General features: G+C 34.8%; 1 protein-coding gene across 2 annotated transcripts in view; it reads left to right on the top strand.

Annotated features, from left to right (window-relative positions):
- Window positions 1–24,809, top strand: part of LOC133880205 (uncharacterized) — a 53,911-nt gene that overhangs the window by 2,804 nt on the left and 26,298 nt on the right. The window contains exons 2-4 of one of the 2 annotated variants that reach the window (XM_062319106.1): window positions 3,467–3,519; window positions 5,364–5,464; window positions 13,440–13,786. In XM_062319106.1, the coding sequence (XP_062175090.1) occupies window positions 5,406–5,464; window positions 13,440–13,786 (406 nt within the window). In that variant the 5' untranslated portion in view covers window positions 3,467–3,519; window positions 5,364–5,405. The remainder of the gene's footprint in view (window positions 1–3,466; window positions 3,520–5,363; window positions 5,465–13,439; window positions 13,787–24,809) is intronic. The other variant, XM_062319107.1, reaches the window with a different exon arrangement.

The raw sequence follows: 24,809 nt of genomic DNA, 5'->3' as shown, positions 1-24,809 counted from the left end.
TATTCCACAAATGTGAATACTAATGGTACAAAAAAAATCCCCCTTTCTAATTGTTATGAGTAATGCAAGAAGTCACTATTTTGTCACTCTTGTATCCTTCAAAAAATGATGTAGTTTTTAAGATCACCATTATACTTGTGACTGATCACTATTGAATTTTGATTAAGTAGTAATTTTAAAAGCCACATCATTCTTGGAGGGACACAAAAGTAATGAAAGAGTGACTTTGATCTATTTAGGGATGGTAGCGCAGGGGTATACATGCGGATGAAGTTATTTGCAATATTCACAACTACATCCACAAAATGCGGATATTACTTTTAGATATCTGCTCCGCATCTATGTTTGTATCTGCATCTGCGTCATGTTTTTACTAATTGCATCCGTGCGATTATTATGGTTATTAAATGCAGTTATTATCAACTACCTGCGAATTAGGTAATGAGCCTTTTGAGCATTCTTTGGGTCTCTATTAAAGCCTATTTTAAACGATTTTAAAAATATTTTCAGTCGATTTTTAGTGTTTTGGACTTGTTTTAATATTTTTTTAAGCCCTAATCTTTTGCTTGTCAAAACGTAAAAAATTCGCTCTTTGACAAGCAGTTTAGTAAATAGTAATGGTAGTAGTTATAATGATGAGAGCTATGATATATTACACATCTTTGTGCCCATATGAATAGTTTTTTTTTTTTTTTTTTTTTGACATATCCACACAAGAGGGGGGATGAGGGATGGGGGATTCGAACTAGTGACCTCCGCTTCATGAGGCGTGGTCCTCAGCCGATTAAGCTACTCCTTGGGGACTCCATATGAATAGTTTATAACGAAAAAGAAGTATAAAAAAAAAATAAAAAAAAAAAAAAAAAATAGCAAGAAGAAAATATGGTTTAATCTAATTATCAAAGCATTAATAAAAAATTAGCAGAATCTATGATATTATGAGTGTGATACCTATTAGATACCTATTAGATTTAAATAAAAATAAAACCCAAGTAATTATAAACATTTAAAACAATACTAAACAAACTAAACAAAATATTTTTTTACGAATACAAAATAAAACAAAATCTTTCATTGAACATTTAACATAATCAAATAAATCATCACATCATGTTCAATGCTTAATATCTCTTTGTTGTTTCAAAAGTATTTATATTCTTTTTATGCACAACAATCAAATAAATTTTTGCCTTGTTTTGCTTTCATCAACATAAAAACACTTTCAAAAAATGGTTAAAAATAGAGTAAATCACATAAAAAAAAAATTAAATCTTTGTTCCCATAGGTATACATGGTTTAAAATGAAAAGTATAAAGAAAAAAAAAATATCAAGAAGATATTTCAATACAAATAAAACGCAAATAATTTTGAACATTAGGAAAAAAAAATACAGAGAAAAATAAACATTTTTTATGAAAATTTATTCCCATAGGTAGACATGGTTGAAAACGGAATGTAAAAAGAAAAAAAAATATAGCAAGAACAATATCTAGATTCTCATAATAAAAATGCATAAAACACGAAGTCCTTCAACCTCCACAAAACCAAAAAAGAAAAAAAAAGAAAAAAAACACAATAAAATTATGTACTTCAACACTCTGTTCTTCTCTTGAATGTCACTGCTGAATGTTCTTGATTTTACAATTCAAGATGTTTCAAACCCTAAAGAGAGACTGAGAGAGAGAGGTATAAAGAACCAATTTAATAGAGTAATATGACTTTTCAACTTACTTGTACGGTTTCTTTAGAATTAATGCAGGCAATACCTATATGGTCAATTATGGGTAGTTAATGTAGTACGTTCTTAGTTTTAAATTTTGTCTCTCTATAATTTTGGTGAGTAGTAAACTCTGAAACCAAAATACTGTACATTAAAATTTTGAACTTAATGAAATCTCATATAAGGAAAATTTTTGAAACAAGATTTTGGAGAAAAAAAAAAAAAAAATCTGACCACTTAGAATTAATGCATGTTTTTAATTTTATTTTTTTAAAAAAATCTCAACTTAATGGGGCTATAATGACACTTAATGATATAATGCGAAAAAATCCTTAGTTTGGTCTCATGAAGATTAACATCCATGATTTTTTTAATCAAAGTACAATAAATTTATTAAAATCATGACAAAACTAGTTCAACCTTTAAAATTCACCGGTTTTTTTTACTTAAAAAACTGGTTTAATGTTTAAAAATTATTTGTTCATGCCATGTGTCATAATTCTCCATTACACAAAGAACATTACATGAATATATAAATCACATAAAATTTTACTATCAAAAGAACCATAATTTTAGTTTTAATCCATATAAATTAAAACATTTAAAATATTGGAATCTATATATGATATTGTTAGTGTGATATGTACCTATTATGTTTCAATAAAAATAAAATCCATATAATTTTGAACATTAAAAAAAAAAAAATTCAAATTTAATGCTTAATTAACTTTTTATTGTTTTAAAAGCATTTGTATTCCTTTTGTGCACAATAATCAAATAAAATTTTGCCTTTTTTTGGCTTTCAAAAGCAGAATAATACTTCAAAAAAAAAAAAAGTGAAATTCATGTAAATCACATAAAGGAAAAACAAATATCTCATAAAACATTCAAATGAATTAAAACATAAGACCCTATGTTAACATGACAAGGGAGCACAAAAAGTGATCGGGGAATACACACCAAAGTCCTCCTCTTAGGGTTCCTCTTCACGGGGAACTCAAGGGTGAGTGTTTGTGAGTCCTCCGTTGTACCTTTACGGGTAAAACTGGACGGTTTGCGGTACTGTTTTATTGTGTAGTGATGTCGGGAGTGGATGAGGGGACGATGACGGAGTTGATTGTTTTTGGGGGTATAGCTTAACGTCCTCGATGACCCGACCGCTTAATTAACATGAGTAAACATTGTTTCCTTTTATTTTTTTAGTTTATTTATTTCTTTTTGGATAATAAGGAACCAACCTTAAATCGCCTAATCCTTGCAATATTCTGTGTCTTACTATTCGGGTTATTCATGGGTATTCTCGTAACTTTACAGTAATATTTTTAATATATAATTATTTTATTTTATTGATCTTAGTCCCATGCATAGAGCATACTCTTATCCTAATGCATTATATTATCTATTATTATTTTCATTGAAAACCAGCTCCTACCTGCAAAACATTTTGTTTATTTTTCTGCCGCCAACATGCAAAAGTTGAAATTAATGGGCATTGAACAATTCATCTATTTCGGCTTACTATTAATTTCGCCTAAGGCCCCGTCAAACATAGAGCCGGCCCTGGGCGGGCGGGGAAAAGAATGGCAATCTTTTTGGACTAGTTTTTTGTTCCAGTGGTGGAGTGGTTGGGAAAGTGGTTTGTTGCTATAAAAAAAGAAAAGCATCGCTAACTTTCAAACCGGGCATTCTTTTAATCTTTCTGTTTTTGGGGGTATAGCTTTACCTCTTTAAGTTCGTCTACTGCAGTGCACACTGGGACTTACAAGCTTGCGGTTTTGGAACGCAGCTCGTCCAACCCTGTAAGTAATTATTACTTATTTCCTTCTCTTTTTTTTTTAATCAAATTTTATGTTTGCGTAAATATGGATGTAGGGAAGTTGCTTTGTTTGGATACGAAATTTTGATTCTATTTTTTTAAAAAATAAATCATATTTTATTTAAATTTTTTTAAAAAGTCAAACCTTGAAATTCGCAAACAAAATAAAAATTCAATTACGAATAAAACAAATCATATTTTATTCAATTTTTTTAAAAGAGTCAAACCTAAAAATTGCGGATTTATATGAAGCAATATGCTATTTTTGCTATAGTTTTTTTTACATCTGTTAACAAATGACAGCTGTGGTAACTGGTGAGGTTTTCTGAAGAAAATAATTAAAATCCACATTTAATGTCTCTATTAATTTAATTCCTTTGTTTTTAAGTTTTAATCATGAACACGAGAGAGTGAGGAGATAGATGGGGACAAGTAAACGGACAAGTTAGACTTGGTGGGGGTATGGTGAGCCATGTAGAGAGGGGTGGATATTTTTTAGGTTAAATTTGTTTTTAACCTAACTCATAAGAAAATTTTTGGATTAAATACACAAATTATCAATTACAACACTTGGCAAAAATCTAGGATTTTAGGTCTTACCTTGATCTCTCAACCAAATAAAACTCAATGCTTTATTGTTGCTTCTAACTGAACAAAAACACCAAATATCTAAAGAGATTTGAGATATTAAGCTCAAACTCTAAAAATCAAACCTAAATGTACGAAAAGCTATGGTTTCAGATTTACCTCAAACTAATTAGTGAAAATAGCGATTTCATGCTAAAGGTTGCATTTTCAGCATCGGATATGAGTTTAAAATCTTCCAAATTCTATATATAATATAGAGTTTATGTGCAAATCCAAGGAGAGAGAATGGAGTCAAATTGTCGATCAGAAAATTAAAGTATACTTTTTTTTGTCTCACAATAAGATAAAAATACTCCTCAAATTTTAAAAAGACAACTCTATCTGTATAAAATCGAAAAGAAAAAGGGAAAAAGAAAAAAAGGGATTGAATTTTCCTTCAAACTTAGTTGGAAGAACTTCCTACAATCTAATTTATAAAAATGACATGTGTTCATTGAGCATGTGAAAAACACATACTTTTTTAATAGTAGGGAATGTTGAAATATTTTTTATTAAAAAAGCATGTGCACACGTCGTTTTTATAGATTGGGTTGAAGAACTGTATACAGTCTAATTTGAAGGAAATCTTTGTTAAAAAAATAAAAAATAAAAAAAGAAAAAAAAGAAAAAAAAGAAGAAGTTGAAAATCAGAATTGCTATTACACTTATTCACAATAAGTTCTTTGTTATATAAAAAATGTTATGAGAGCTTCCTATTGTATGCAAAAATAAGAAATGAGTTCATATGCTCAATTTTTTTAAAAAAAATTGAGGTGGCTTAATAGGCTGGACACTACGTCTCATAAAGCGGAGGCTACTAGTTCGAATCTCCAATTTTCAAAAAAAAAAAATAATAATAATAATTTCTAAAATCTGTGAATTCTTTAGTGTAGATTCCTACACAACCTCTCTTACATAATGTGAGTTCCATGCATGTGGGACCATTATTCTAGAATTATATATTCAAATGTGTCACCCATAGTAAAAAATAATATAAATATGTAAAATATAAATATGTAAAAATGAAAAACTAAATTAAAATAAGAAAAAGGAGGTGGAAGAGACCATTATGCAAATAAGGATGGCCTTCTTGTTCATTTTTGAAAGGCTTCTTCTGCTTCGTTGTCGTGGTTTTGTTTTTCTTCTTCGCTCAGGTTTGGTTATTCTTTAATGTTGGGTTTCTTGACGGTGTGAATGCAGCAACATCGACAGTGACAGCGGGTAACATTTCAAAGGTGGAAGATGCCGTCAACTCCCTCAATTCCCATTTATGCTACGGCCAAACCTCCAAAGTTATCAAGGTACTACTAATTTCTTTCTTTCTTTGTAACATTTCAGGTGATACAAGGCGTTTTGTTTTTTTTAGGGCCGAGCCACCTGGCCTATACGTGTCTTTTTTTTTTAATTAAGTAAATTTAGTTTTTAGTGTGTATATATATATATATATATATATATATTACAGTTTTATAGTTTTATATTGTTATATAATTTTTATTATGGGTGGCACGTATCGTTATATAATTAGATTTAAAGTAGCACAGTACTAACGGCATCCGTAAATTAGGACAGAATTTGACAAAATGGACCTATTTGTTATTTTTACATTCCACAAAGAGCTCGATCTCAGGCATTTTAATACCACTAATAGAGAAGGTAACATATTTTTTAGAGTTTGATGCAATTAGAAATTTGACAAAATGTATCTATATATAAGAAAGAAAGCTCTAAAGGTAACAGATAGGAAGTAGTTTCTACTTTGGCCTCATTTAACTTATATATATATATATATCTCAATGTAGTTATTTGAAAGACATTTTAGTTCACGGTGAATAAATTTGTTATTCATTGATTTATTTTATTGAGCATATATCATATAATCTTTTTGCATATTTATTTATGACTTTCATATAAATGGTCCTTAGATTACATTAAATGTAGTCTATGGTATGATTAATGAGATTATCACACAAAATCTTAGATTATAAACCTTAAAGTCTAAAATCCTTTTGTTCATAGTCGATAATGGAATTTGGCATTCCATTTTGAAAGACTGTTATGCATTATCACGATGATTTATCTTGATCGAGTGAAATAGAGACCTCAAATTGATGTGTAGTTTTAGTGCACAGAATTGACTATGTGAGTCATTCCTATCAAACATTGTCAATATAATAACTTAGTTTAGAAAGACTTCTTATGACATTGATTACAAATCCTCAAATGATTGTGAACTCAGATGTCAAGTAGTAGTTACTTTGATACATTTAGGAGTGAGACATTTACTGCTGCTAAAATTCTCAGTACATTGGGTGATCACATGTAGCATTGTTGGGAACACATTTCTCAAGATGGAATCCATATCCTTTATTTAAATGATACGAAAATTTTCATTCAGATAGATTTTATAGATTGAATTATTCTTAGTCCCTAGTCAGGGCCGGGCATTTTAGTAAGAGTTATTAAAATACTTATATAAATGGTGAAAAGAGTTTTCACAAGTATAAGAATAGTAAATAAAATCAGTTACTCAAGGAAAAGAGGTAGAGAATTCAAGTGACAGTATTATTGACTTTAACTCTGCTACGAAAATTTTTTATGGAGGAATCAAAAGTCAACATTAAGAGATTAAGTGAATGAATAAAAAACATATAAACTAGAAGGCAATTACAATTTTTATTTTTTTATTTTATATATATATATATATTGTAATCCATTGTAATTAAATAGTAACTTGTAATAATCATGAGATGACAAATGTCACAAGCCTATTTGAAGCTAGTTTTTATTTATTTTTCATTTGGGCCCCTTACCGCTCGCTAGTGTGAATTAATTATGTGAGACTTTTTATTTATTGAGTTGCTTATTTTTATTTATTAAAACATAGGTTAGAGAGAAACAATGCATTAGATGTATAGATAGGAGATTGGACTTTAGGATAAAACCCAAGCCCAAGTCTACTGGGTAGGCGCTTGGGCTGGGAAATTAATCCCTATTCTTGGCCACGTTTTTTTAGCATGTGAATGCTAGGGTTAAGGAAACCCTAGTCGTTCACTTTATCGTTGGATTTTAGTCCCACATTTCAAAAATTTATCTCATTTTTCTCTTTCCTAAGCCTATAAATAGAGAAGCCTGTAGCTCTGTCAAAACATATGAATACTTGAGTTCTTCAGTTTTTACTATGAACTTTATATTTTTGAGCAATCTCAAGAATAAATTAATATATTGTGAGAGCATGTTGAGAGCCTAAACTCTCGGCTATACGTAGTCAATTGTGAGAAGATTTGAAGGTCTCAACATCTTTAAGGCTACACGTGATTACACGTGATTCTCATTGGAGGAGTAAGAAGATTTGTCCCAATTGCGAAGGGGTGCCCATAATACAAAGTAGGTTTTCTTGTTCTGTGTTAGTTTAGTTTCTAAATAGCATAGTTCTTCACATGTGTTTCACAAACTTTGATATTCTCCGTTGCCCAATTATGTTTTTGCATCACTATTCCCAACAAGGTATTAGAGAAGGTTTTATAGAAAATATGGAAAATATAGTAGCATTGTAGAAATTCTGTTTATGTGTTTTCTGTATGTTGCTGTCTGGATTTTTTCCAGGCACCTCCTGTGATTGAAAAAATGTTCTTGAAACTAAAACATATTGAAATCTTAACTGGAAAATTTCAAGTCATTTGAAGCTCTTTTACAATTTTTTGATACTTTAGACAAGTCTTAAAATTTGTTGGGAACTTGTTTTTGCATGTTAGAATCTTGGTTGACGCAATGGTAAGATAAGATCATTGTTTCGAATCTAGAATTCCGAATTTTAGCAGCATGGTTGAGAAAACAAGGGAATTTTTTATGAGCTGTTTTGTGGTGGCATTATGGTTGGACATATTATTAAGGTACACTGGACTAACAAACCTTGAATTTAATTCATTGATGGAAGGTTGCCTAGGTAATCATGATCTTTAAGATGAATTTGGTTACCATGAATAGTGCTAGTTTTTTCTTTTGAAATTGTACCTACTTCGCTTAACCCTCGTACTAAGTTTGTGTTGAACACTAAGGTGTTTGGATTTCTCAAACTTAGGGAGATGATTTCTTGATATTGTTGGTTCAGGTCTCTGCCAAGTTTAAGATAGGGCAGTTTCCAATGAAAATCATATGACTGGAATTTGCCATCTTAATGAAAGTTAAGATAACCTAACTATTTAAGGTTCTCTAGCGCAAGAAAGAATGATGTAGGGTTGTGGTTCCTAATGATAGTAGGAATGATGTTTCTTTTAAAAGGAACACAAAAGGCAAGGTCTCAGTTATAATGAGATTACATTTGTTTTGATAAACCCATATGTTTTTTAAAATATCAAGTGGGAGAGAGACTCATGAGTAGAATCTCATGGTTCCCATCATATATCTATAGTAATGACAAAGTAAAGGCATCTTGTCTTGGCCTTGAGCCCTGCTCCCTGTGAGGGTGACTTTACTTTATGGATTACAAGACTATACTTCCTTGAAGGATAGAGGAGAAACAATAAAATTAAATTTTGTTATATTGTCTGATATTGTTGTTCTAATAAGCCCTCCCTCTTCCCCCAAGATCAAGGGAATGCGGCAAAGATATATTTTAGTAGCTTTCAGTTGGTATTTAAAACTGCTTTTCCAAGGATCCCTTGGACCTCCGATCAATGAGGTGATGACACATGCATGAATGCACATGAACTTCTAAAAATTGGGCTCCAAACCCGGGTGGCACTATGTAACTCAATCCATTATAGGGCTATAGGTGGATTCTTTTGTTTTTTTAGAATAGACTCTGAGATAGAGGAGACTTTAAGAAGATTTTGTCAAGATAAGGACTTGCAAAAGTTGAGTAGTCTTAGAAGTAAGGTCTCAAACTTGCAGAAGACAAGTGAAAGGTATCTGAACCAGTTGATCTTGATCCAATTCTAGATGGATGGGGCGAATGCTGATTGAAGCCCTTGAATGGGAACCTATCGAAGGTGAATTAGTAGCAGTGTTGCTTGCAATGTGATTATATATCATTAACGACCACACTGTCATGGAGTTACATGATAATCATATCAAATCTACTTGATAGTGTACACTTGATTAATTTAGGGTGTTAACCTTCCAGAAGAGCTCTATTATTTTGAAATTATAAACTAAAGACAAAGCGGCAAAGTATTAATGTTCGGTGTAATATGCCCATTGCCTTGATGGCATTAATAATGAGAACAAGTCTTGCCTTGGCCATTGCCTGTGTTCCACGTAGAGGGTGTTTTTAATTTATGTGATTAGGATGTCGTTGCATTTTAAATAGTATGTTTTCTTATGAGTTAACATATTTATTTAGTGCTAAATGTATATGTCTGATATATGCTCATATTTAATATTTTAGAACTAGAATGCCTATATTTAGCCATTTTCTCAACTACTTTTAATGCTTTTGATTTGATTGGACCAAATTACGTTTGTTAGGACAGATTCCAATTTGGTGATGTACTCTTTTCTTGGTGCTTTCACCGAGTGCTACAAGACAAAGAAATCAAACAAAGTAGCTTGCTGGGTGTGCCAGTAGGGTCTTACTTTGATGAATAAATTAGTATCTTAAGACATTTTTTTATCGAGTATTGAAAGCACAATAATCAGAGTTGTTTTTCATACCTGGGGTATGGGCCTATTTATAGGCAAGGAGTCATGTTCGACTTCGAGCCCTATTCAATTTGTAGTTGTTTCCAATTCGAATTTGAGTAGAGCTCTTATCCCGTATTAAGTGGGATAAGAGCCCTAAGAATTCGGGATTAAGACCTCGCAACAACCTCCCATATATCCTCTGCCTTGGTTGTCCCGAGAAATACCTGTCCCGGGACCAATCTCGATCGTGCTGTCTGAACAAGTTAACTCTATTATCCCAGAATATTCCTATCCGAGACTACTTTGCAGTATACTCACCGGTCATGGTCTCCCGGGGCGTATTTGCCTCTGGGGTGACCCAATACGAGTATTTTCCATGGCGATCTCGGGATATCCTGTATCCTGGGTTGACGAGTGCTGAGCAACAATAGATAAGTTGTGTCTTTGTGAGCTTCAGGTGATCAAAGAGATAAGGTTTGTTAGTTCAACATTTGGTGTAAGAAGGAAATAATTAAAATTCACTATTTTGATGGTTCCCATTTAACGAATTTAAGAGTCCAAATATTATCAAGAGGCTATCTACTTTTAAAGATGAACAATTACCATTTAGGATGGTGGTTCAGTGGTCTAAGTAAATTTTTTAAGTGGTTAGGTACACACTAGGACATGGGTTCAAATTTCACAATGGAAATCATCATGCCTCATTAGTGTAAACCATCTTGGCCTCCACTGATGTACTAATGAGGCTGGATCAGAGTATGTCTCAATCGGACTTGAGGGAGTGCCTGTGGATCCCACTGTCTAAGCCCCTCCTCAGCCGTTCCTAGTGGATGAGTAGTAGTATGGTTATGCCCAACTACAATATTCAGTTTGGTCGCTCCATCTTGCCTTTTAAATTAGGAAAAAATGGAGCAATTAAGAGACATAAGGAGATAGATGGGGAGAAGCGCACATGTTAGAATTCCCTTGAATAATTTCCCTAACAAATATATGTTGTGAGAAAATCTTTTTAACAAAAATGATTTTCTTAAAAATATTTTTTGGTGTTTCGCTGGTATGCAAAATTAGTGATTGCGAAATATGAGTGATGACTTCCACCGTACAGAGTGGCAAATTCTAGCAACTTTTGATGGAGGCAACTAGTAGTCAGCAGTGGACTCCAGTTATTGGCGGCATTTCGGACAAACTTTGGCAGCGAACGATTGTGGACTCTGGGGGCGGTGGATTCCAACAATTGTGGAGAATGAATTGTGAGAGACAATGTGTGCAAGAAGGAGAAGCTCAAACTTAGACATCGGTTTACGGTTTTAGAAACATGAAACCATTTTATGAAAATTAAAGAAGCTGGTTTTCTTAATGAACCAAAAATATTTTCTGTTTGACCATGATTTTCGTTAGTACCAAATACCGAAAAATATGGAAAACATTTTCTAAAAAATGTTTTACTTTGAAACCAACAGAACCTAAGTAAAGTAATGCCATACGTACATAATCACGTCATCCCCTAGAGCCCATATGACATGGGCGAATGGGGGAGGGATGTGGGGTGATGAATAGAACAAAAAATAAGATGAACTTCAATTCAATTTAACAGTACTCGGCCAATAATTTTGGAATCCTGTGCGAAGATTGTAGAGGAATAGTATTATAAGAAATATTTAAATTAATAATTACGATGATGCCTAAACAGTATATGGATATAATCTTTTTAAAAAATAAAAAAGAGAAGCATTTTGTACAAATAGAAAATCGAAAACACATATAGGTATCATAAATTGATACGTTCAGATTTTCCTAGGGCTAGGTGGCACTACCGTAGCCACCAAGCAACCCCAAGCCGGCTGGAATAAGGAGTTTAATTCTCCATATTTTATTTCCTTAAGTATTTAGTTTAATAAGGAATGCATTTTCCATTAGTTATTTCCTTCTTAGTTTATTTTCCTGCATTGTGTTATGACGGCTAGACCTAATGGTTATGTCTTATGACCTAGCCGTCATCTATTTAAGTGTAATCCTACTCAATGAATAAACATGCTGAATATTATGAAAACCTAGACCTTTATGGTTTGTTTTAGAGATCAAGGCTCTCTCGAAGTAGCCATTGGAGATCACGGCTCTCTCGAAGTAGCCCATATCCCTTTTATTTTGTTCATTTTTATTATTTGATTGCATTAAGTGGTATTAGAGCGAAGTTTGATTGTTTTCTACAACAATCTCCGATCCACATCATCACCATGTCTTTTTGGAATGAAGAGGAACAAGCGAGGCTAGACAAGATGCGGTCAGAATTCCTTGTGTACAAAGAAGAAGCAAGCAAACGAATGGAGGAGATCAGGAAAAGAATTGCAAGTTTTTTTCCACCACGCACCTCTCCGACAACAAAAAATGACCTGTTGATGCCAAAGCCCCAAGCTGTGTTAGAGACGCGAACAAAAAACAAGAAAGCTGAGGATTCTACAAAACCTCCGGTTGCCACAACACTATTCTTTGGGGCTAAGGATGCAGCTCTTTTGGGGAGAACCAGTGAACGACAACATGGACAACATGTTCCTGTTGAAGAGTACAAGCAAAATGCGTCTATTCTTGTTCCTGGTGATATAATTAGTGTTGAAGGCCCTGGTGATCGTGTTTATTCAGGTTCGACATGCAAACAGGGAGAGATAGAAGCCGTGGTCATTGCTACTGGAATTTATACATTTTTTGGCAAGGCTGCTCACTATGCTGGAAAAGACCTGGTGCTGAAATTCAGAGCTGGTGAGCCATGGAAGAAGGTTTTTGGCCCAGTATTTATCTATCATAATTCTGCACCTATGGAGATGATCCATTTTGGCTATGGGAGGATGCTAAAATACAGATGATGAATGAAGTCCAAAGCTGGCCTTATAGTTTTCCAGCTTTTGAGGATTTTCAAAAGGTTGTTCTTTGCGATGTTCTTGACAAGGAGATGCTGGAGCAGAATGTGAAGGAGGAAGAAGAGATGAAGCCAAGGTTGGAAGGATAGGGACTAATTTTTGCAAAACCAGAATTCTTCCTTGGGGACAAGGAAGATGTTAGGGGAGAGGGATGATACGTTCAGATTTTCCTAGGGCTAGGTGGCATTACCGTAGCCACCAAGCAACCCCAAGCCGGCTGGAATAAGGAATATAATTCTCCATATTTTATTTCCTTAAGTATTTAGTTTAATAAGGAATGTATTTTCCATTAGTTATTTCCTTCTTAGTTTATTTTCCTGCATTGTGTTATGACGGCTAGACCTAATGGTTATGTCTTATGACCTAGACGTCATCTATTTAAGTGTAATCCTACTCAATGAATAAGCATGCTGAATATTATGAAAACCTAGATCTTTTTGGTTGTTTTGGAGATCAAGGCTCTCTCGAAGTAGCCATTGGAGATCACGGCTCTCTCGAAGTAGCCCATATCCTTTTCTTTTGTTTCTTTTTATTATTTGATTGCATCATAAATACTTACAGTTTCGATATTTATAAATTGCTTTCTCTCAAGTAGTATTGCAGTTGCCTTTCTTTTTTTCTTTTTTCTTTTTTTTGGATATTTTGAAAGCAAAATCTAAATTGCTTTGTAAACGAAATATATATGATATGATCTGTACGTATATGTTCCGAGTTTCACGTAACATGTTTCGTAATTTGACAGATTAAGCAAGGAAACAGATTCTATCTCAAACTCAATTGTTCTTGAACTTCTTAGAGATGACAATTATGAGAATTGGAGTGCTTCAATGAAAAACTATTTGTTGGGTCAAGAACTTTGGTTCATTATCGAGGAACCAATCATGAAACCAACCCTGACACCTGATTCGGACGATTTTGAGAAAGATACATATAAGGAATGGAGAAAGATTAATGCTCAAGCTTTACATGCAATTCAACTTTCATGCGGGGTGGACATATTATCGAAGATTAGGGAAATCGATTCCGCCAAAGAAGTTTGGAATACATTGGCTACAATGAACAAGCCAATCAACTTATCAGACATCCCAGGTCTCTCTCTCTCTCTCTCTCTCTCTCTCTCCCTCCATGCCCAACTGGTTATATCTCTCCCTCTAAACATTAGGCTTATTGTTGTAAAATAAGTTGATAGTCCAAAAATTCTTGTTGATAAATAAGTAATATTATTATTTATGAAAATTAATAATAAGATAAATATAATGCAAGAGATTAAAATGAAGAGTAAGGAAGGGTCTCACAATGCTATAGAATCACGCTAAAGTGTTGTCCTTAAAGACCGATCTCTTTACACGCAAGGATTATATTATAGATTATAGATTATAGTGTGTACCTTAATTACGGAGGCACTTCCAAAGGTGAAAGCTAAGATGAAGAAACCTTTGATCCTCACTAGATAATGGTCTAAAATTTTTAGAGCAAATTATGTGTTACAGAAAGACAGCGCAGGGTCGGGTGCGCGTGTTATATATGGACTAATGTGTATACCAGGCCAATGGGTTTCTAGAATATCCTTTTGTGTACACTTGCTTAATATTATGGGGCTTGCCCCGAGATAGTGAGAGTTTGCAACTCACTCCTTCTAAGGACTTGTCCTTCATAACGTCATTAACATTCCATTTACAGTACTATCGAGGGTTTGCCCTCACGGACTTGTCCGTTTGTACAAGGCTAGAGACTTGTCTCGATTCTTATAATGTCTTATGCATTTCTCTCACATCTATGCTCATGCTTCATGCTCAAACATTATACATTTACATCATGGTCATGCTTTTAACACATACTTTTTCATAAAACATAAACAATTCAACATGTCATTTTCTCAATCACAATTTGCATAATTTAAATTACAACCGCAACGGGCATTAAAACTCATCAAAACATATCTCAAATCATACTTTCATATTTGTAATCTCAAAACACTTAAACATCCTTGTCATATCTCAACAAACTTGAAATTATTGAAAACATCCAAAACACATATCATCAAACTATCGTCGGTTCGAATCAAAATTCATCATATCATTTCATTTCTATAAAATATGTAAATCATAGCATCTTTTCTCAATGAGTAGAATACTCACAATGGGTGCTTGGATGTTGGGCTCAACTTATAGATTCCTAGACAACAACTCGTAATGCACAACTATAATTCGACACATTCCACAACATCTAGCAATTTGAACTCTAAACGTCTCAAATAGCATTTGAATCATTCAAGGGCTATACCCATGGAATACCCATAGAATTTCTAGTGTTCCAATCAACTAGGGTTTTGGCACTTAAAATCACAACTTAGATAAATACCCAAAAAGCTAGGGTTTTGGAAAACATACCAAAATTCACCCAAACACAACTCGGAGCATGGGAAACGTTTAGGAAGCTCCAAAACATGCAAAACCTAAAGAATATTGGAATATTAAACTCAATCTTCCAAGAATCAAACCCAAATCTCAAAGGACAAAGGTTTACAAAATTACCTCAAACCAATCGGTAGAAACGTAGATCACGTTTCCGAAGTTAGAATTGAGGTATGGGGCTTAGATCTTCGTAAAATAAGGTTTTTCTATCAGAACCATAAGAGAAATCATGAGAGAGTGGGAGAGAACCGAAAGAAATGGGCCCAAAAAGACTAATTTCCAGTTTTATCCCAACCAGTGTCCGGACATGGTAAGTAGTTGTCTAGACACGCAAATAGAAGGCAAACTACTGCCAAGTGTGTCCCGAAACATGTCCGGACACATGTTTGGAAATGGACATACTCCCAAGTCCGGACACAGCTAAAATGTCCATTTGAACATTCAGCTTCTCTTGTCTAGATTCTGTTCTTCGTTCGTTCAAATACGACTTCCCTAAACTTGATTTTACGGGGATTTCTAAGCGTTTTCAAGGTGTTTTCTTGCTGCCTTTTTCTAACTCTAATCATTTACTCCATCCAATTTATATTTCAAACATCTATTTAAAGTCTTGGGCATCACAACATCCCCCTCTGCTTATTTAAATTTCGACCTCAAAATTTGTACAAACCCTATTGATATATTGTGCTCACATTGGGCTACCTTAATAGACCTCAAAGATAATCAGCACCAAACATTATATCCTTAATCTCAAAGCCAAATCTAATCCTCGCACTTAGTTTCACTCGTATTTCATTCATTCAAATCTTACATGATCATCATCCATAATCCTTAATCACATCTACCCATAAGTCACTTTACCACGTACGACCTTACGAGCATCATTTGTCTCTTCTACATTTATCATGAGTTCAAATCATTCTACTATACCTCCCCTCTTTAGTTTAAAACTCATTATTTAGATTTATGACTTAGAGCATTCCCAACAAGCTCTCCACTTCAAAGTTTTCACTAAATTTTGGTGAATATTTCAAAAAAGCCAATTTCAGCAAACTCTCTATAATTTCTTTATTTTGTCTTTTGTCAGAATTCCACTCCAAATTTTGCTCACAAATTCCATGAGCTTTTTTTTTTTTTTTTTTTTTTTTTTTTTTTAATTCCTCTCCCCTTTCACTTCACTTTTCATTTTTCCTCTCTCCTCATTTGCTTGGAGTGGTTGCTTAAAATCAATAAAAAATTAATATTTATGCTTCGTTTGTTTCGGCATAAAATGATTTCTGGAAAATGATTTCGGCATTTTTCGGTGTTGTAGGGGTGAAAATAATAGTCAACCGGAAAATAATTTCTGTTTGACCAAAAATGCTTAGTAAATTTCAGAAAATAATTTACGCTTTTTAAAAGCGTAAAAAGCGTAAATCGTTTTCCGAAGACACCAGACACGGTCGATCTATTTTAAACGACACAGTCAACCTTCACGTTCAAGCAGCCGACCACCATCGAAATATTGCCGGTATCGGAATCCAACAACATCCGGTTAATGTCGCATGAATCTGGCGACGGAATCCGGCCACCTTCGTCGGAATCCGGTAGCCCAGATTCCGGCGACCAATCTGGCTAGAATCGGGCCAGACCGGCCGAATTCTGGCCATCTGGCCGGATCTGGCCAAAGAGCCGGATTCCGACTGGCCTTGGCCAAAGAGGCCGGTTCCCGACCAGATCTGGCCAGAACGGCCGGCTGGCCGGACGGATCTGGCCAGATTCGGCCAGATGGTCGGAATCCGGCCGTTTGTGCCGGATTCCGACGAAACTGCCGGAATCCGGCTAGGCTGGCCAGATCCGGCCAGAGAGGCCGAATCCCAGCTGGCCGGACGGATCTTGCAAGGTCCGGCCAGATGGCCAGAATTCGGCTATCCCACATTCCGACGAAACTATCCAGATTCCGGCCTTTATCTCGAATTCTGGCTATATTAGCCGGAATCAGGTAAAAATGGTCAGAATCTTGTCGGTCAGTGATCGAATCTCGTCGTCGATGATTTTTTATTTTATTTTATATTAATATTTATATGTTTTGAATAAAAATTAATTTTTATAGGTTAATATGATTGAATAAAAATATGAAAAATATTTGTGATTTTCTGTACGCGCCAAACACCGAAAAATGCTTTCGGCGAAAAACATTTTCCAGAAAAATGACTTCCCTGAAACCATTTTACGTCGAAACAAACGGAGCATTAGTTAAAATAGAGAAGTATTTGGAGAGTTTGGTGTAAGAAATTTGTTAAAAGTAGTAGTTAAAATAACAAAAGTAGATTTTTTTTATCTTTAATTTGGTTAAAGTTTTGGAGAACTTGTTGGGGATGCTCTTAGAATAGATTGTACCTATTCCTTCATACCTTATACTTTAGTTTTTCCTTACCGCCTCAAACTTTTAGTTTTGGTGGGAAACTAACTCCAAAATTTTAGCTATAAAATTTATTCTTTAAGCAACCTTGGTAGCATTTGATCGTATTATTTGCACTACTATGGAGAGTAACTTTCCTCAATTTAGGTGAATCGATCACTCCATATAAGCTCTACCCATCATCTATCTTATCAACTCCTAGCATCATAAATGAGTTGATACGTTCAAAATTTTAGGGCTTACGTGGCAGTACCGAATCCCCAAGACAACAGTGAATAAGGAGTAAAATCTCCATATATTATTTCCCTAAGTGTTTTAGCTAATAAGGAATGTATTTTCCATTATTTTTTTTCGTCCTTAGTTTATTTTCCAGCATTATGTTATGACGGCTAGAACTAATGGTTATGTCTTGTGACCTAGCCGTCTTCTATACAAGCAATATTTATAACAATATTGAAAGGCAATAAATTAACTAAACATCACAACCACAACACAAAAACGTTTGTTACGAAGCGTAAACCCCTTTGAGAAAATCAAAGGTTAGGAAAAGTACTTCATATAGATAACCCGAAAAATCACTATAGGATTATATAGATTATATCCACAAGCAAAAGTTACAACCCTTTGTAATTTTTAGACTCAGTAAGACAACAAGCTTATCGCTTGCCTCCGAGCTCGCCAATCTTTTGTTATTCATTTCCTCACCGATCCTTTCGGTAGACTCGCCAATCTTTTGTTATTCATTTCCTCAGAGCTCATGGCACTTAATCATGTTGATCTTTTGGGAGTATGTTGCAGAGAGTGGTCCGGTATTTCAGCTTGATATGCACATCATTTGTCTCAACGAGCCGTATACATTGATCCATAGACTGAAGCGTGTCATTCATTTAAGTCATGAGACTCATAAGCTTAACATTAGATGGCCCAGAAGCAAAAGAAGACGCCGAAGGATTAGAAGAATCAAGTTCATCAGGCATATGAAACCGTTGGAGCTGAGCATTAGATTTCAACATGGTTGCCTTCCCAAAACACCCTTTAGGCATCTCAATCAGTTCAAAGGGAGGAATGAAGGGCAACTTCTTAGAATCTTAGTGATGAGCCCTCCAAACGGTAATGCAATGTTGTTCTTGGCCTGAAGCTCTATCATGGTCATCACCATGTGCTTGCACATACAGAATGGAACCTGATTGATGATGGAAAATATTAACCGAGCCCTATCAAGTGTATCTTCACTGTTGCGAGAGATGGACCAGATATTCTGCATGACAATTCTGGCCAATAGACATTCTGGAGTGCACAGATAACTAGAAGGAATCTTGTTCCTATGTTCTTCCTACTCATACTCCTCATTGGGATTCAAACACTCCATAAGCTCAACCCTTGGAGGCAGAGTAACTGTATTTGGAAAAGGCGTGCTTAGAGCAGGAGTAAGTGGAATGCCTGAGACTTCACTGATTACCTCAGGAGTGATGTGTAGCTTGGTGCTGCACACTTTGGATTCCACATATGGAGTAGCATAGTGAGCATTTGGCTTCAAGTTCATGTAGAACTTATGTATCAGCTGTGGATAGATGTTGACCTCATAAAAAATGCTCAGACACCCATTCTCTTGAAAAGTTTGATAGATAAACTGGAAATGAGGAGCCCTGATGTCAGACCTTAAGACTCCACGCTCAATCACAATCATTTGATGACGAATGCGTTCAATAATAGCATCAATCTAAGCCTTAGATCTCTTACGGCTAGACATGGTCTGAAACACACACAACAAAAATATACCAAAAAAGGCAAGACCATGATGAAATCACAAGTGAATCCCATAAAAAGGAAATGGAATAAGGAGGAGCCAAAGAAAATGGCAACATATAATGAGAATTGCTTGATGCATTTTATCAAACACATGGTGTGCATATCATATTTTAAGAAGAACAAAATAATGTGATAACCTCAAAAATTCTCAAAATTACATGAAAAAGAATTCCCAACCACAGACAAACATTCTAGAACAATGGAAATCCAAGGAAATATTAACCACTAAAAGAGATCTTAGAACTAAAAACCCTAGAAATCCAAAGTCGCAAAAATAAACCAAGAACTAAAAGAAAGAGAATGCACATACCTTGACGAGGAGAAAGAAAAGCAGCAGAGATTTGAGTAAGAGCACAAGATGAAGCAGCAAGCAGTAAACAACGTTTAGGGCAAAACATAATCGGTGGGGAAAAAAAAGATGAGGCAATTTTTAAACGAAACCCGACTCGTGTTCGGACACCTGGAAACTGTGTCTGGATAGGAGTTCCCAAGACTAACCCCTGGCACTGGTGTCCGGACACAAGGTAGGGTTGCCCGGACACTCCACACACAAAACCAAAATTTTTAAGGCAGAAAGAGAGTAAATTTTTCAATGAGAGAACCAAAACATGCATGTATTTAAAACTGAGAAGTCAGTCAAATAGCAAGGTAGAATATCCAAAAATATATATGAGAAGCAAAAAAATATGACCAAGATTTCTCTGCAGAAGAAAGAAAGAAAACAAAAATTCACTTAACTCATGCCATGTGTGTAGTGTGTGAAAGCCAATCCAAAAAGCAAAGTGAACACCAATAAGGTAATAACGACTGAATGGCTTGTCAAGAGAATGTATAGAGTATGGCAACTCAAAAGTTAAACCTTATTTTACTAGAGCCTAGTCACCCTCATCCGATACACTCTCCCTAAGATATAACATTATCTTTTACTTAGTCCATTAGTGATCGTCTCTTTTCGCAATGATTTGGTCACTGACTATTTCTTTATGGACAAGTGTAAGAACTTTTTAAGAGCATATTCAGTAGTGAACTTTTTATATCCATATTTTTTTGAGAATCAATTGCTTTCATTCTTAGTGCTGTAACCTAGAGAGAATGCAATAATTTTTAGGTTCTAGGTTCAACTAGCGAGTTGGTCAATTTTACTAACACACTAAAAGATTCTCTCAAGAGGATATCCAGAGTAATACCAGAGAGAAAAAAACATTTCTTATGGGAACTTTGATAGTGCACAATATAGATAGCATGAGAGAAATGAACCATTTAGCCTCAGATGCAGCAAAGAAACAAAGTAGTTGTCAAACTAGATCATCTCAAGTATATGTAAAGATATTTAACAAAGCATAGAGACTGAGATATTAGTGAAGAAGACATGAGATATTTGATAAACTATCAAAGATAAACAATTCTACCTTCCCTTTCTTTCTTTTTTTATTAAAAGAAATTTCACACACAAAAAAGAAAAAAAGAAAAAGAAAAAGAACAGAAACAAAGGACATGCTGAGAGAATGAGACTAAAAAATACAAGAAATTATATTCCTAGCATGTGAGGAGACATGTTTAGGACATGTCACAAACATCAATAGCTTTCCTAAGAAAATAAAACTTGTTGCCATCGAGAGTTTTGGTAAGGATGTCAGGCAATTGATTATCAGTGGGCATGACACCACTTGGGACTCAACCAAAATATAAAAGTGATAAGCAACCACCTGGGACTCAACCAAAATAGAATAGCAGCCGCCCGAAGTGCTTTTTCTATCATCCGCATTGCTAGCCCGGTCAGCATTAGAATAACTTTGAAAGCAATATTAGACCTGCTAGTTGTTCTCTTAAACATTATCAAACCATTAAATGCATAGAGACTTAAAGTATAGCAAAGAAATTACTCAAAAATTGATGCAAAGCATATGCAAACCAAAAAATAAGAAAATAACAATAAAATGCAATGCATGGAACTCGACATGCTCTAGGATATAAAAAAAGAACAAGAACAATGATCCTAGACATGCCATGTGACCTTTTAACTCTAGGTGAGTCCACTACCACTTCCCCCTCAAAGGGTGAATGATATCAACCTTCCTAACCCAAGCCATCTTAACACTAGGTGCAGTGTTGTGACTATTGTCCAACTTATCTAACCCTGTCAAAACATTTGTCATCATGTCGCACAGCCCCTCATAGCTTTTCTTATAATAGGAATTGTCATTCTTATGCTCACGGAGTTTCAATTTGAAGCAGCTAGATTGTGTATGACCAATTTTGCCACAATGATGGCAAGTAGGGACAGACCTTTGAGAAGGTTGTCTCCTTTGCAGGGGGCATATTTAGGCATGGAAAGCTCTACACCAGCTCTTCCTTTCTTAGGATCATTTTTCTTAGCCCAAGGTCTTTGAGAGTGAATCTGAAGACAGTGTGGTCGAGTATGACCAATGATACCACAATGATAGCAAGTAGGAATGAATTTAGGCTTAGATTGCATCTTGACATGTATTTTAGGTTCAATTTTCACATGATCATTAAAGCTGGCATTATTTCCTTTATCTAAACAAGTAACACGAGACTCAGATAATTCAAGCTTAACAAATATAGTTCTAGAAGTAGAAGCAACATCTGAAGAAGAAGCAACAAATTTATCAAAGCCTAATCCAGATTTGTCAGAAAAACACTTTTGGTCATTTAGCATTTGAACAAGCTTATCATTAGAGAATTTTTTTCAAATGAATATGTGATTCACTCAATTCATCTTCCAATGACTTAACTCTTTCAATCAATTTGATTTTTTCAATTTCAAATTCATTAAGCCTTTTCACACGCTAATTGTTTAGATCTCTTAACTCAGAATAATTTAAAAACAACTTATTGTAGGTGCTTTAAAGCTCATTTTGTTCATCTTCTGACTCACTATTTTTAGAATAGTAATTGTTAGACTTAAGAGGGCTATCATATCTGCTTCAGAGCTGCTGCTGCCAGCAAAAGTCGCTCGAGCGAAGCAGGATGCGCTTGAGCATGTTGGCCATGGCAAGTTTTGCTCGAGCGGATTGGGATGTGCTCGAGCGACTTTACAGAGGCTTGAATTCTGTAGAAACAGAACCGAAAAAAACCAACACATTTTTTATTTATTTTTTCTTCTGGTTTTTATTAGAACACAAAACAGAAACAAAACAGCAAATATACAAAACAAAAATCTACCTAAACTAGTAGAAAAATAAAATCAATTCAAACAAAAATCAATTTCCACAAATAAAACAATTCCCTGGCAACGGAGCCAAACACTTGTTGTGAGTTTTAAAAGTACTCGCAAGCGCACGAATCATGTGCAATATAGTGTGTGTGCAAGTGCGAAGTCGAATCCATAGGGAATTGCATTGCGAAAATTAATCTGTATTCAAACTAATCCTATTTTAACCTCGTTCCAAATTTGGGGCTTTTTAACAAAAGACCACAAACTAAACAAAGTAAAATAATCAAAATATAGGGTTCTAAGGCTTTAGAATTCACACCCACCTAATCATAGCAACATATTCTCATGTTCATCAATACACATTTGAAGTTCTCACCGTCCAATCTTATGTTTGTTCTACTTTACTTCAAAAATCGTTTAAATCATTCATTGAATCCATTCTTTGCTCAAATCACAAAAGATACCTAGTTTTTCTTCAAATCATCAAATGTACCCACTTGAATGAAACACAACGAATACCCAACGTTTTGATAAATAAAAATCACCTAAATTATTAAATGAGGCAACCTCAAATCATCACATGTATCCGGAAACCACAAGAGATACCCAAGAATTATCTCAATAATGAAATGGAAGTAGAACAATTGGAAATCAAAAGCCTATAAAATCAAATAGCATAAACTAGCATGGAAACATTGTTGCTCTTCAATGGCGAGGCTTCATCTTCAACCTTAGTTGAGGTTTTAGCCTCTCATGGCAAAAGAAAGCTTAAACAAACTACAAGAATGCATTAAAATCAAAGGAACTTACAAAATATGGGAGTTCTAGGTGAAAATCACCCAAGAAACCCTAAAATACATTGAGAATGGTGCCTAGGGTGCTCTCCTAGTGTCCTCTCCCAAAAGAAATGAGAAGGAGGGGTATTTATAGAGCTGGCTAGGGTTTCCGCAATTTCAGGTCAGTATAAGTGCGCTCGAGCGCACTCGGGCATTCGTCAGGGCTTCTGCGGTGCAGCGCACGGGCGCTATGCCAGCTGTGTGTGGGGAATGCACTCGAGCACATCATGCTACGCTCGAGCGGTTTGTCGCTAGATCGAAATCAAAGTCGCTCGAGCGACTTGTGCTGTCTGATTTTGTCCTCTCCCTGCTTCTCTGCAATTACACATGAAAAATGCCAATTTTCTCTCAATGACTTGCAAAACGCTAAAACACCAAAAATAGCCAAAAACATCATAAAATAATAAAGCTAAATGTTTAACTAATGTAAATTAAGGGGTCTAAATATACAATATTTGTGACTCATCAACCATCTAGGCAAATACCCAAAAATTAAGGTTTGGAGAAACTTACCAAAAGCTCACCCAAACGCTACCCGGAGTTCGGGGAATCTCTAGTAAGCTCCAAATTGCTCAAAACCTAGAGAAAAACCAAGATTAAACTCACATTTTACAAGATTTAGCCAAAAATCTAAAAAATACGAGTTTAGTGATTTACCTCAAAATGATCGGTCAAAACATAAATCTTCTTGCATAAATCACGTTTATGAAGTTAGATTTGAGGTATGGGGCTTATCAAATCGTAGATCACGGGTTTCCCATGAAAAAATCAAGAGAAAATGAGATAAAATATGGAAGATTCCAGAAAAATGAGTCCAAAAGATCCCTTTCCGCGTTTAAACCCAATGCATTCCGGACGGGTTATGTGAGGGTCTGGACGCGTGCGTTTTGTGCCACATAATTTAGTCTCTGAGATTGTCGTTCGGACGGTTGTTGTGATTGTCCGGATGCTTACACCAGAGAACAAAACATTGCTCTCAGTGTTTGCCGTTTGGTCACCGGCCAAACACCAATTCTAGAAACTCATTTTTAGCACTTTTAAATGCTTTTCTTTCATTTTTAATGACATCTAATTAGTCTTAATCATTTAATAACTTAACTTTTACACTTCAAACACTAAGTAATGTCTCGGACATTACATGCTTCCAGAGCAGTTTCACAATGAGAAATTCGTGAGAATTCTGATGGTGAAAGTGCTAGGCATATAGCATTCATGGCTTTGTCATTCACAACATGAGTTTGTCTTCGAAGAGTAGTCCATTCAACTATTGTCGTATCTGATGCAATCCATTCAGATTCGACAATATGCCAAACGCCTAATGATTTTAGAAAATATCTCATGCGAGATTTCCAATAGCTATAATTTGATCCATCAAAGGAAGGAACAGAATTAAGGAGAAAAGACATAATAAAAAGGAGTTTAGGATCACACTCAGGAAATTAATCCAAACAGAGTGAACCTGCTTTGATTCCAATTG

This window comes from Alnus glutinosa, chromosome 10, assembly GCF_958979055.1.
Source record: "Alnus glutinosa chromosome 10, dhAlnGlut1.1, whole genome shotgun sequence".
Taxonomy (NCBI): Eukaryota; Viridiplantae; Streptophyta; class Magnoliopsida; order Fagales; family Betulaceae; genus Alnus; species Alnus glutinosa.
Note: the sequence above shows the minus strand (reverse complement) of the source record. Positions and strands in the feature narration are given on the sequence as shown.